Source organism: Vulpes vulpes, chromosome 4 (genome assembly GCF_048418805.1).
Source record: "Vulpes vulpes isolate BD-2025 chromosome 4, VulVul3, whole genome shotgun sequence".
Classification (NCBI taxonomy): Eukaryota; Metazoa; Chordata; class Mammalia; order Carnivora; family Canidae; genus Vulpes; species Vulpes vulpes.
Window position 1 is genome coordinate 90377313 of NC_132783.1, and position 14288 is coordinate 90391600.

General features: G+C 40.7%; 1 protein-coding gene across 7 annotated transcripts in view; it reads left to right on the plus strand.

Moving 5' to 3' along the window:
- Positions 1-12798, plus strand: part of NRG3 (neuregulin 3) — a 1028669-nt gene extending 1015871 nt beyond the window's left edge. For 2 of the 7 annotated variants that reach the window (XM_072756372.1, XM_072756373.1), the window contains exons 7-10: positions 321-448; positions 4938-5108; positions 10365-10436; positions 10674-12798. In XM_072756372.1, the coding sequence (XP_072612473.1) occupies positions 321-448; positions 4938-5108; positions 10365-10436; positions 10674-11181 (879 nt within the window). In that variant the 3' untranslated portion in view covers positions 11182-12798. The remainder of the gene's footprint in view (positions 1-320; positions 449-4937; positions 5109-10364; positions 10437-10673) is intronic. The other 5 variants (XM_072756376.1, XM_072756374.1, XM_072756375.1 and 2 more) reach the window with 3 other exon arrangements.
- The last annotated feature ends 1490 nt before the right edge of the window (positions 12799-14288 follow it).

Here is a 14288-nt window from a genome sequence, read left to right on the forward strand (position 1 = left end):
GAATAAAAAAGAACCTTTGTGTTTTTGCCTGTCAGGCACAGTATGCCATGGATATATATTGAAACAAGAAGATATACTTAAAATTCTAAAGTGAAGAACTGTCCTAGATGGATCTTATCTAAGCAGAGAGAGTTTGGGGGGAGGTTGGGGACCATCGGTGTGTGGGAAATGGGGTACAAATGATGTCTCTATCGTTCTCCTGATCCGGTGGACAAATTACTGGCAAGTGTTCAGTAACCTTTCAATATCTAGCTATAGTGTTACAGGCCGTCCGCTCATAACGTCCTCCAGCTCAACTCTGTGCATGTGGTTTCCCACAGTACTCAAAGGCGGAAAGGCATCCTGTGACTGCATTGGAGAAAATGATGGAGTCAAGTTTTGCCGGCCCCCAGTCATTCCCAGAGGTCCCTTCTCCTGACAGAGGAAACCAGTCTGTCAAACACCACAGGTACAGGTAGCTGCTCATGGTGGGCATGGGCACGTTCACACTGTGTATAAGGCTGGGCAACACGTGCCAACGGATGGCAACCTGGTTCGGGAGAGATGATTGTTCTTGCTCCCCCTATAGTTCTCCATGGAGTGGACGCTCAAGCAGCTCACAGCAAGTCAGCAAAAGATAACAGCAGGCAGCAATGCCCCTGTAGGAAGCCTGAAGGAACTAACAACACCCATCAAAGCTTCAGACACAGACCAGTGAAGGAAACAATTGCATTCTGAAAAGCTATTAAAAATATGATTTTTCCTAGCCTGCCTTATCACCGTCTGCAAATTTAATGACTAATTCTTCCCTAGGCAGTTGATGTGACATGCTCCAGGTCTTCCAACATGGTTCTTACACACACACAAAAAAACTTTTCAGGGGGAGGAAGCTCAGCAGGTCTTCTTGGGTTTATAGGATCTGTCATCAATGGGGTGGCACTCTTTTGCAGGCTGACCATATGAATTGGCTCTCTGGGGGAGAAAGACAAAAAATAAGGTTATCTTCCAAATGTCCTAACATTCTGAAGCCAAGCAAGGTCTTCAGTATCGTCAAGTCGCATGCTGCATTTCTTATACAGGAATCTGAAACTCCAAAAATGCACTCTTTGTTCTAAACCAAGTGCCAAAATTTGGGACTGATGCTATGTTTATGCGCATCTGGATGTAATACTCTCAATCTTTGTGGAAGTGGTGCAGTGATTTAAGCATCCTTTTCTTAGGGAGAAGTACAGTATTTCTAAATTTTATAAATATATATATATATATATTTATATATATGAAAAGATCAAAATTCAAAGAAAAGGATAAGGTACAAAATAATAGTTGTCACTTATTGTGGTGAACATTGAGTAATGTACAGAATCATAGAATCTTTATGTTGTATCCTTGAAACTAACATAACATTGAAGATTAACTATACTTAAAACAAACAAACAAACAAACAAACCCAGTTGTTCCCAACAGTGACAGATAAATATTGCTGACCCTTGGTTTTCACATATCTAGGCAATGTTTTGAAAACTTCCATGACAGAAACATGCATTATACAAAGAAACTACCTTCTTCCTCTACTCTAAATGAATCCCCTAAAAAAAGGATTTCCTTGATGCTGGCCACATTTACTGGGAGCTTTTCAGTCTGTCTCAATACTAAACCTCATTATTGGATGATTTTTTTTCACATTCTACGTGAGTAGAGACTGAGATACCAAAAATTTGTTAAGTTTTTTTTAATAGGTTTAAATATTTCCAACTTGGAATTGAAATATGTTTGGCTATTGGATTCTTGCTTTAGTTATGAACTATAAGTTTTGGTTTATATCAATTGAGGCATTTACAGATATTTCCCTGTTAAGAAAGCATTTTAGTTCCTGGATCTAATGGAAGTTATTTAATTAGGAAAATATGTCTAAGATTACTAGCCTTTTAAAAGACGGTATTTTCTCCAAAACCACATTTTCTCCTGCTGATTATAACACATGTTGAGGTGGTGTCCCATCCAGTCAGTCAAAATAATTCTGTATAATGTTACCCTAGGACTATATTATGCCATCAATATCTTAAAGTTGAAAATAAAAAAATAATTGCAGTTTCTAATGTATTTAAGCTGCAAATACCCTACTACTCCTAGTTGGTTGATGTACCCCGTCTTAATCTTGCCTTCAACTGGGTTTCCAGGAACCACTCACAAATTAAATAAGGTGTCTTTAAGAGATCTGCCTTTTTGTTTGGTTCAATGACAATACAGTATTAGTTGGCATACACTGTGTCCCGATAGATAGGCAAGGGTTGATTTACAAAGCACTTTTAGAACTTTGTAAATTATAGTTTAATATATCATAGCTTTTGTTTTGTAAAACATGCAGTAGACTTAAATGTTTTCATGATTGATAACCTGGTCACTGATTTATATATCCTGCAAACTGCTCCATAACTTCCCGAATGCCACTGGGTTAGAAGGCTTGAATAGTTGATTGATCAATAGGCACAGAACTGTTTTGTTTTGTTTTTTAAGATAGGTCACTAGTTCATCCTGGAAGCTTTTGTGGTTGTGACAGTTTGGCCAGCTATGAATAATTAATTTCTCTTTGTGCACTGCAAACATGACTTATTTGGATAACTCATTATAACAAAGCTATGAATTCAAAGCCATTATTTCTCATGTGTAGTTCAAAGGGGGAAAAAATCCTCTTTCTTTTTAAAGAAAAATCTACTATGTCACACTTATTACATTACATTTTAGCAACATAACTCTCCTACAGACAGCACATATGTGGGGTTTTTAGAGTGAAATAAGACCAGGGTTGTCAGTGATTACCTGGAGCCTTTGAGTTGTCAGGTGTAGCAGAGGAACCAGGGCAACCCTACTACGTGCCAAGCTCCATGCATAATTTCTCTCTTTTAGCCCCATAGCCGTCCTATGAAAATACTTAACCATGATGCCAAGACCTTTCTTTGGCGCCTCTCCTACTCATATTTAGTCTTTACCTTTTTTCTGCCTTGCCCTGTGCACTGAAAGAGAAGAAGGCTCTCTCTTGTCTGCTGTCAGTACAAGGCACGGGCAGGAGATGGAAGGCTGGGAGGAGACTGAAGTCCTGGCCTGTCTGCCCCCTCCCTCCCTGCTTGCCTCAGCTGCGTCCCTTGTCCTTCTTCCTGGGGCCACAGTGCCTGACAGTGGTCCTTTCCTTACAACTCCCCTTCTCTCTCCATTCTAGTAGCTTCCCCCTCCCCTTGTCCCTTCAGATACAGGGATAGAAACAGCTCCCTATTGTTACTTACCCTGACATACAGTAGTGCCCCATGCTGACTTTTTTTTCCCCTCAAACACTGAAGACACCTTTGTAAATAGTAAAATCTTTCCAGTGACCCAAATTAGAATACCATCTCTTTCCCTTCAGGACTCTGACTGATAGAAATACTTCCCCCAGTGTCATGCTGTTAGTAATGTACAGACCTGAGATGCACCCCCACATGCAGCTAATTCTAAGCCTGAGTACCCCCCACAGACTCCATAATAGCTCCTAAATAATACAGATAGAAGCTAGAAGGGAGGGGGGCGGGAATAGCTATTAGAACTCTTTAAACTTGTTGCCTTGGTGACCTAACTAGAGGTTGCATGTTGTCAACATACGGGAAACATTATGATAAAGAAAAAGGTATAATATTGCAGCATATGACCTAGTGTTTGCACAAACCCAGGAAGTTAATGGTGGCTCGAAGAAGGTAAAATGTGATCGTTCACTTTGCCCAAACCAGGAACGTGTCTACTGACATGCAAATGTCAGGTTCTCAAACTCTGATCTTAAATAATATTTGAGATATTTTGTTTTATATCTACTAAGCAGAAATAACAGTAATGTTGCCAGGGAGAAAGTTACTGAACTCCAAATAATGTAGTGATGTGGGTACAATTACTTTGGGAGACTGGTCCCTTTAGAACTTGGTAGGTCAGCTGAAATTCTGGAAATGTTTTTCCTCTTTCTCTGTATGGCTTCATTGGTATTTTTAGAGTTAAGGGAGAACACAGCAAAAGATTCTAACTGCACCTGTTATCTGAACACTGCAGGGCAAGTTTGGTCACTTAAACCTGCATCCCATGGAAGGTCTACGTAAGAACAGAGTTCTCCTTACTGGTCCCCATGGCTGTAGGGTACATTCAGTGGGGTGGAGATGGAAATGGGTATGGAATAGTTAACAGGTCAAATTAGCAACTGATTATTATCGTCTAGCCCTTTGGCTTAGCATATTCTATGTAGGAATCCCAATCTCAACTCAGATATATCCCATTTATGCCTTTTGCCCTCTGATGGCATCTGAAAACATATGGTTATTTGGGTATTTGGATGTTTGAGTCAAATAAAATATGAAATCAGATGTTTATGAAAAGTAAATTCAAATGGAAACCTATGGAGTTTCTCAAAACTGATGAAAGTTTGAGATAGTGAACTGAGAATTTAGCACCTGTGTTAAGGAGAGAACGCCAACTCAAATGAGGTTTATTTATTCTATGCTAACATACGTGAACTCTTCCACCACAAATCTCTTCAAGTTTCTGTGTTTAGTTTTTATCAGTGTCTAATAACAAAGCTATTTTTAAAATTTTTATTAGAGAGATAACTCCTCTATCCTGGAAGATAAGGGTCACGGGGAATCAGGAGCTTGGGAATCCTTAAGCCCACTTCTTATCTTTGGCTGGGAAGCTGCGATGGTTTCAGTCCAGTGTGCTCCAAACTAGAGAGAGAGCCAGAAACATGGCAACTTCTCGGTCTCAGTACCTGCCTGCAAAGGTGAATGTATTCGACAACTTCTGGGCTCCTCTGAGCAGCTATTCTACGGTTAGGGATGGGGGGCCCAACCTAGTACGTTCAGTACCTGGAGTGAAAAGGCAGTGTTTGAAGTGTGAGCAGCCACATATAAGGTTCTTGCTAGGATCAATCTGTTGGTTTTCTTTCATCCCAGCAGGAGTCTCTCTTGCTGCAGCCCAGGGCAAAGGAGTGGTATGCTCCATAGGAATACCTTCAGGAGAACACCCCCCTCGCCCCGAAGTAGGCTGGGTGGCATCGTGGGACCAGCGTATCAGCAACTTGAGGAATCCAGGATCCCAGACCAGGATACGATACCTTGTCAAGGGTAGGTCTTAAAAGCGATGGAATTTAGGGAGGGTGTCATTAATGCTCCAAGTTTAAATTGAGTTGTAATGTTCCTGGGGGTTTGGTTTATTGATTTTTGCCATTAATAGTCTGTTTATGCTTACTTCCATCTCTGTTCCACAAAAGGTAGACTAACTTAAAAGAATGGAGATAATAGAAAATAGGCATTATGGAAATGTTAGAAAAATAACACTAGAGAGTAAGTAAGTGTGTACAGTTATCTAGGCAGTATGTTATATGGTTGTTAAAGCTACTGGGAATTTTTGTTTTGTTTTGTTTTGTTTTGTTTTTAGTTTCTTAAGAGGACTAATGTATTCCTTCATTCTTGGGTTTGAAAAGAAAATTACTCAATTTTCTAATCAACATTGTGGGCAATACCCTCCACAGTAACCTGTAATGTATTTATATATAGTATCTGCTTCTGTCCTGGGTGTTCTTGAACGTGTCTAGTCAATGTTGACAGCAGATTGCCAAAGTACAACTTGCTGAACTCAGATCTTCAGGTTCATTTATGGCGTAGGGGTGGAAAGATGGGCTTTGGACACCAGGGCTGCCGTTCATTCTTGCAGGACAAAAGGTGCCCTTTCCTCCCACCAGACACAGACCCTCCTGGGCCCCATGGCATAGTGAGTGGAGTAAGATGAATTTTAGCCCCCATTCACCTAATTGGCATAAATTGCCTAGTCAAACATGGTAGCCCTTACTTCAGTGGACTGGATTTTAAATATCATCTTTGAAAAAATTTTATCTTCTGAACTTAAATTTTCTCATGTATAAATTAGGCAAAATAATACCACCTTCCTAAGGGTCGTTGGGCAGATTTTTTTTTCCGTTGGGCAGATTTTTAAAAATTATAAAATAAATTGTATTTATACAGGCTTGTACCTGACATGTAGTAAGCAGAGAAGTAGTCTGGAGGAACTGTTTACTGTCCCAGGAACTATTGTCACAGGAACTGTCAGAGAACTATTAATTTCAAGAGCAATGCGGTCAAGGTTTACTCCAGAAATTTTCAAAATCAGTTCCTTCATCCAAGCCAGATTCTTGTTGCATCTGCTTTTTTATCACTCTGGATAAGGTGGGCCCGATTCCTATGCTGCTTTGGCCTGGATGATCCTTCCAGACTGTACCAAACTGAGGGCCAAAGCAGATAGGAGACGTCTATCTTACCTTTTCCGTTTCTTCTTGGCAAGATACATTTACAGCAGTGCCTCCTCCTCTGACAAAACTCAGCAGTAGATTTTGTTAGAAAGACATTTGTAATTTTGAAGCAATTCCAAAAGGAGTGTAAAATACCTTTGGTACAGACCTGGGGTGACAGTTTGCAAATTCAACATAACAGCCAAGTTCTCCAAAACGCATAATGCAAATCAAGAAGCAGTTTGCACTTCTCTTTGCCTTATATCTAGAAAAGGGGCTTGCATTTAGCCCCAAATTATAATTAATCATGTTTCATAATGGCTTTCCTCTTAAATCACTAAGCACTGACCGTGATTCTTAAATCACTAATAATGTCTGTTACTTAGGAATATATATATGGGTGAGAATGAGTGAGGAGAAATCAAGTTCAGAGATTCTGTGAGTGGGGAGAGAACCAAGCCCATGCTCTCTTTTCATTGGTCACTGTTATGGAGCTCATCCCCGATGTCCCAGGTAGAGGGTTGCTCTGAGCGCATGCCTGGCATAGGCTTGAACCACACTACATGGATCTTCAGAGGCTCAGAGATTTCCATGCATGTTCAGGCACTGCTTTGTCTTTTACCTCCTGGGAGACTTACACTTACTGTCTGCATAGTGGTTTTGTTTTGGTTCAATCATCATCGAGTTTGGAATATTCTCTCCAGCTGGCTGGCCACGTGTATTTTCCTGTGTGTGATATGCATCCGATGTTGATAAATGGTGACTCTAAGTCACTGTGTGCTCAGCACAATGAATCTCGGGGAGCAATCTCATTCTCAGTTCTTGAAAACAGCTATTTTCCACTCCTGGGGGACTGACCGTCTCTCCGGACTAGAAATGGGATTGGTAATAGAATTTCGCAGCTAAAGGCCCTCTTCAAATCTGGCCCTAGCCCAGAGGGGGAGTGAATGAATTTACCAGAGCTATCAGCCATCTGCTGCTTGTTTATCAAGCGTGTGGGCGCTGTCTGCTAGTTAGGCTCCTGGTGTATATGACTTCCCTCCTTAGCACTTACTTCAGCCTGGCTTGAACCCAGCACGTATCGTAGGGAGGTCTGATGAAAGAATGAGGCGCAGAGGAGATTCTTCAGGGGCCTTATCCCGGATCGATGGCCCTGGGACAACCACAGCAATGGCTTACGGAGCTCTGAACTAGGTTTTGTCAGGCAAACCAAACCAACGTATTCATATGCTAGACACAAAGAGATGGGGTCACAGAAGTAGACTGCCACCTTCAACATAGAGGGAATCCGAACTGTACTGAACACCTACCTCACTTAGCTAGACTTAAGGGATCCTTGAGGAATTTTAAAAATGAATACACTAAGGATAGCAGAGTTGAAGTGGCTAACCTAAGGTGGCATAGCCCAAGTAAAAGAACTGAGATTGAATACTAGCCTTTCTGGATAAGGAACCACTAAGCTAGGAAAGAAATGTGAGGAAAATCACATTTGTGGATGATGATGTGTAAATGGAATCACTAAGGGTATGGGTCTCAGGAAAAAATGGATTTCTTGTTTAGTCAGTTTATTCCAATGTTGTGCAACACCAGGAGCTGAGGCTTGGAGTCCCCCTGCAGAAACACGACAAATTCCTTGGCCTGACCCCTTAATCGCTGGGCACCAAACCAAGTGCCTTAACTGTTGGAATTTCTCATCTTGAGAAGGTTGTTTTGGCTCCCATAGTTCTCAAATGAAATGCACCAGTGATTTCTTTGGTGAGAAATCAGAGGAAGGGCAACTCAAACTGGTGTTTTATAGTCAACAAATGACAAGTTCGAGGATCAGACTTGTGAGTCAGTGACTCTGAAGGGGACACAGAACTCTGTAGTGGCTTTGAATCCAGAACCACTTTAGAAATTTTAGCGCTCGCTTAAATTTCTGGAGAATAGGATGTAGTAGCTTCTACTTAAATACCAGGGTTGGGACCCTCACAGCAACTCTGTGAAGGAAGAGAGGACTCTGGTTGAATCGCACAGAGGCATTATTGCAGTTCCTCCCCAGAGGAAACCCCCTAGGTCAGTATTCCCACCTGGCTGTTTTAATTAACGAAACATTTAAGTGAGGCTGCCATTTGTCTAAGATTCCAGACCTTGTAATGGCAGTGAGACTTAAAAATCATGTCTGATATAAAACAAAATCACATTTTGGAGAGTGATAATTGTTTGAGGTGCATTTCCATGTTCAGGTGACATTCTGGATTTGAGTTCCTGTCAGCCATGTGTCCCATACCTGTCAAGGTGACACATAAATTGATTGAAATTCCTCTTTATCACTCAAGTCCACAATTCAGAAGACTGCCCCAGGTTTGGTTTGAATTGCCTTTGATTACTTTCTGGTCATCCACTGTCATCACGAAGCTACAATTTATTAAGTCCTCTGAGATATTTACACCTTTACCCAGCAGTTTCATAAGGAATGTTTAGAGGCATGTGTAAGACTGTGCACTTGTCACCATCACATTTCAATCTGTTAGAGTCTTTCCACTGATCCATGTGGAATACAATTTTAACCCATTTATATTTTTTGGCTCTGTGCCATTGGGGAACATGATAAGCAGACACCCTGTATCTTCATACATATTAGTGACGCTAACAGGATGGTGCTGAGGACAGAGCACAAAGCCCTGATATCTGCCCCTCTTTTTTCTTGTTGAAATCAAGTCATTGATCAGAAACTTTAGGGTCAGATTTTCAGCCATAGAACACATTTAAGTGAAAGGAGTAAGATCCCACAGGGAGTTTCCTTGTGCACAGCTATTCAATTAGATTGTAATTGTAAAAAAGATTATACAGCCCTAAAAAGGTGTTCTAGTGCACCGTGGGATGCCCACTCTTTTCTGGCTTTGATAGGAAGAATTACAATAAGACAATTCAGGATTAACTTGTTCCTCTGCTGCGTACCAAAGGTATAATTTGAGAGAAGTCAGTTGAGTGCCCCTTAATGTAGTTTATTCATCCACCGCATGGTAATAATAATAAATAAGCCACAGGTTTTTAAAAAATTAAATGAGGCAATTAGACATAAGCATGCTTTTTAAAAACATTTTGCAAATGTCAGCTGTTATTATTATGTTTGAAATGGACATTAACTGGGATGTAAAGGGAGCACTTACCTTGAAGATTTGTTCATGTAGTCATGCATCCGCTCGATCGGGATTTATTGACTGCCGATGCTGTACTAAGCACAGCTACAAAGACACCTAAATGTGAGCCTCATCTTTTCTCTCCGTCTGGTGGAAAGACAGACCCCTGAGTTGCTCTGATTGTGTCCTTGAAATAAAGACTCCTATTTAGTATGCAAGACGGTTCATTGCAAGTATTCTTTCCATTTATGGACGTGATTGTTATTTACATCCTAATGCAAGATGAGGGGAAGACGACCTATTAGATGGAGGGTGGATATGTTTAGATTGTGCTATATTATAATGGTTTAAATCAAACATTCAAATTAAGGACAGATCACTGAGAGGATAGAGACTCCTGTTCAAGACCCCAGACCACGTTGTTAGGAATCCACAGCACACCTGTCCCACCCTCTGATGCTGGGAAATTCACCAGCACTGGCCAGGCAGTGGGAGGGCTAGCCAGATTTTGGCATGTTCCAATGACTTGGAATGGCACCGTGGTGGCTGTGCAGCAACAAACTACCTTTTTTTTGGCTCCCGAAACCACTTGGGGGAAGTTGCCCTCTTGGTTGAGCCCCAATGGACCTCACTTCGTGTTCCTCCCTGGGGAGGACTTGTAGGCCCCCCCGTTCCCATCTGTAGGCCCAGCAGCCTGGCAACGAGACGGTTTCTACAGAGTAGAGAGCCGATGAAAATTGCATTCGGTTCCCCCAAAGTCAGTGGGAAGCAGAAAAACTCAGGGGACGATAGCACCTTGATGCTTTGTGTCGGGCTTCCTTCCCAATGAGTGTGGCCGCGAGTCTACAGACTAAACCCCGGGCTGAGAGGGTGGTCACGTGTATGGAATGGAGTAATGCCGTTATGGGTTTCCTGTTTGTCACTACAGAAGGGCCACACTTACCTGCTCAATCCCCATTTACTTTGTATTCTAGGATAGAGGTCAGGAAGACTATACCCCACCTGCCTATACAGCTGTGGTGTGTTGAAAGATCCCTGGACTTCAAGTAAGAAGATCTGGGTTTGAGTCTCAGTCTGTCACTTATTTTCTGTGTGACCTTGGGCAAGTCACTTCACCTCTCTGAGCTTCAGTTTACTTCTCTGTTTAACTGGGAGCGTATTATCCGTCTCATGGGGTTGCTGTGAGAATTCAGTGAGATGGTGCATGTGGAAGTGCTTTGTTGATTGACTATTGCTTGGAAGAAGCACAGCAGAAATATGTTAACACTGTGTTTCTTTTGCAGGTACTCTTCCGGTGGTTTAAAAACCCAACAAAACGCATCCATAAATATGCAACTGCCTTCAAGAGAGACAAGTTCCTATTTTAATAGCTTGGATCAAAAGGACCTGATGGGATACTCCTCCACGAGGGCCAGTTCCGTGCCCATCATCCCTTCGGTGGGTCTAGAGGAAACCTGCATGCAAATGCCAGGGATTTCTGAAGTCAAAAGCATCAAATGGTACAAAAACTCCTACTCTGCTGATATTGTCAATGTGAGTATTCCAGTCGGCGATTGTCTTATAACAGAACAACAAGAAGTGAAAATATTGCTAGAAACTGTCCAGGAGCAGATCCGAATTCTGACTGATGCCAGGCGGTCAGAGGACTATGAACTGGCCAGCGTAGAAACCGAGGACAGTGCAAGTGAAAACACAGCCTTTCTCCCCCTGAGTCCCACGGCCAAATCAGAACGAGAGGCACAATTTGTCTTAAGAAATGAAATACAAAGAGACTCCGCATTGACCAAGTGACTTGAGATGGAGGAATGTGTGCATTCTATGCTTTGCTCAACAGGAAAAGAGGGGAAATTAAATACAAATTATTTATATGCATTAATTTAAGAGCATCTACTTAGAAGAAACCAAATAGTCTATCGCCCTCATATCATACTGTTTTTTAACAAAATATTTTTTTAAAGGGAAAGAAACGTTTCAGGAGGGATAAAGCTTGCAACTAAAGCTTTTGGGTAGAATTCTGATTACAATTTCACTTAGTCCCAGCACCGGCCTCTTTGGCCCTTAGTAGATGTGGGTGATTCGGACCCTCAGCCCCACCGCACCAGTGTCATCATAAAAAAGCACTGGTTACCTGGTTTCCAAGAGATAAGCTGTATCCTGAGGGCGGACGTGCCAGTGACCCGGTGGCCCTTGGCCACTGGGCTCGCCGGTCCCAACCCCTAAATTTCTTTTCACTCGACAGCCTCATCACAGGTTATGTCATGTCAACCAATGTAGTGTTTTCTATTTTATTTTTGAAGAATGGCACAGAGACTCTGGAAGGGGGAGGACAGGAGATCGGAGGAGTAATTGGGGGCAATCTTAGCTACTCTTATGTGCCAGCTTCCTCTGAAATTTGAAGGCACAGAATCTCAGAGGGAGGTGCAAAAGAAATTATTATAGAAAAAGAGATGAGAAAAAAAAATCACCATGTCGTGTCACTAAAATCATGCGAGTAGAAGTGTTTTTCTTTGAGATTGTGTAGGGGCTCCAAAGGAGCACTTCTCGATGTGTGTGTGCCTGTGTGTGTGTGTGTGTGTGTGTGCGCGCGTGCGTGTGCGTGCGCGCACAAACGTGAGTCGGTATGGGCTTGCTCACTTGAGCACAGGTATGCTGTATGCACATGTGTTCATTGTGCGTATGTGTGTGCATGTGTGTGCATATTAAGCTTGCTAAAATTTGTTCTGGAACATCAGGGAATTTAATATTCAGAAAAAAAAATTTCCCTCTCAGATCTGTTCACTTTAAATTTATCCATTAAGTATAAAGTTCAGTTAGTCAGTTCTTAAACCAAGGTCACTTGCATGGCGGGGTCCTATAAAATTCTTGACTATGTCAAGATAATTTTCTGGTGTGAATACTTTTGAGAGGAACAACTATTGGCTCATTAATGGTATCAGTATCACAAGGCGAGTTGAGGATGTGTGTTTAATTTGAATCACGCGTACTTCAGTTATTTACACAAGCCAATTATCAAATTGACAGTTACCCTTTGCTTTCTCGTCATCCTCTTGACTATTTATTTTGTAGCAAGTCTACTATTTGTGGACCAAGACATTAGCTTCTGTGGTTAATAATGGAAAGAATAAATTGTTGAAATCACAAAGCCCAGACTTTTCAGTTCACAGGAAGCCCCCAAAAGAACAGTAAATTGTGTTGTATGTTCATTTGGAATAAAGCAATATTTTTACCACTGCTAAGGTGAACTGAAACTTCTCCTGAAGATTTGTCTGTTTTATTTACCCTTATTTTCATGGGGCATTCAAGGAAATTAGTGTTCACATAACCAGTCTTTTTCCAATTATTGGTGGTGTTGAGTTGTTATGTTTACACTGTTTTAAATAAAAAGGCACAGTATTTGAAAGTATATAAAAGATTTCTTTTACTGCAGTCCGGGAAGACTTTGGTTAAAATTTCCTTGTGGAAGATTCACATTACGTTGAAAGGGAATGTAACCATTTCTGAATCAAATATTGAATATATACAATTCTTATTTGAGGCTAAGTTGTTTCTGTTGAAAATACATTGTAAATTGCTTTTCAAGAACATTCTTTAACAATAGACATAACGTCATGCAGGGGGAGGAAAACATTGTGTTCTTACCGCACTGTGTAGTGGCACTTCAAGGTCTCTGATGTTGAAAACACTTTAGTAGAAATGCATTTTATATTTAACAAAAGGTTTTTGGTATTCATTAATTGTCCTATTACTCTTTTTTTTTTTGTCCTATTACTCTTGCATTACTTTGAATACAGAGGTAATGTTGTTAGACTCTTAAAAGATTATCACAAATTTTTGATTTCTAGACCATCTAGGCTCCCATTTAAAAATATTGTATCTTTGGGAATATTTCAGAAAGATGGTCTTCATGGACAAGGATATAAGACCCCCAGAAGTTGCATATCCAATATGTTATCGTGTTGAAATTTATCACTGTTACCAGACATTAACTGGAAGGCTTCATCAGGCCGTTGAAGTCAACCTTGCTTCTTGGGTTTTTCACCAAAAGGTTGCCTGTTGCATATCGAAAGGATTCATACAGATTTCACCTAATTAGGAGGTGATAATTAGGTGACTCGCAGCAGTTATTTTAATATATTATTTACTCTGAAAAATTGAATATTGTCAATCAAACTTGAGTCCTGATGCAACCCCCATTTTTTAAAATAAAGTAGAGCCATATATTATGTGATTATAAACACCCTTGTTTATCCTGAAGAGCATGAATTGGGCATATCCACCGGCAGTCTGATGTCAAGTTGAGAGATATAGTTACTTCCTAATTGATAAACAAGACAAAATCTTCCATACAGAACAGATATTAATGGTTAGTTCAGTGGTCATTTGTCTCCTCTTGGAATATGAAGCTCTCCTCTGAAAAGGGCCCAAGCTCAAAATGCACATCTTTGGGCACCAGCTGACAAGTGCTGATAGCATCAAAACTTTCCAAGTTGATCTAACATGGCAAACACCTGGAACCATCGGTACTTTGTCCTTCAAGCTCGTGTGCCTACAGAGAGGTGCTTATTTCTATAAGACGCCTTTGGTTTTGCTTCATTTTCCTTGTCTTTATTATGTGAATAGATATTTGGAGATTTGTAATTAAGTAAGTTGCATATTAGTTATTTACTGAAGAATGAATGTCACTCATTAGTTTTTTACTCGGAATCGTTTTCTGATTCGTCTTTTATTCTAATATAAAGCATATATTATTCTAAGTTACTATGGAACACTGTTCAAAATATATGACCAATTTCATGCTAATGAGAAATAATAGAAATGATGTTGGAGAATTGGCATCCAAAATTTCTGATTTTCCTACGTACGTTATTAAACGTTCTCTGTTTTATACTCTAATCCAA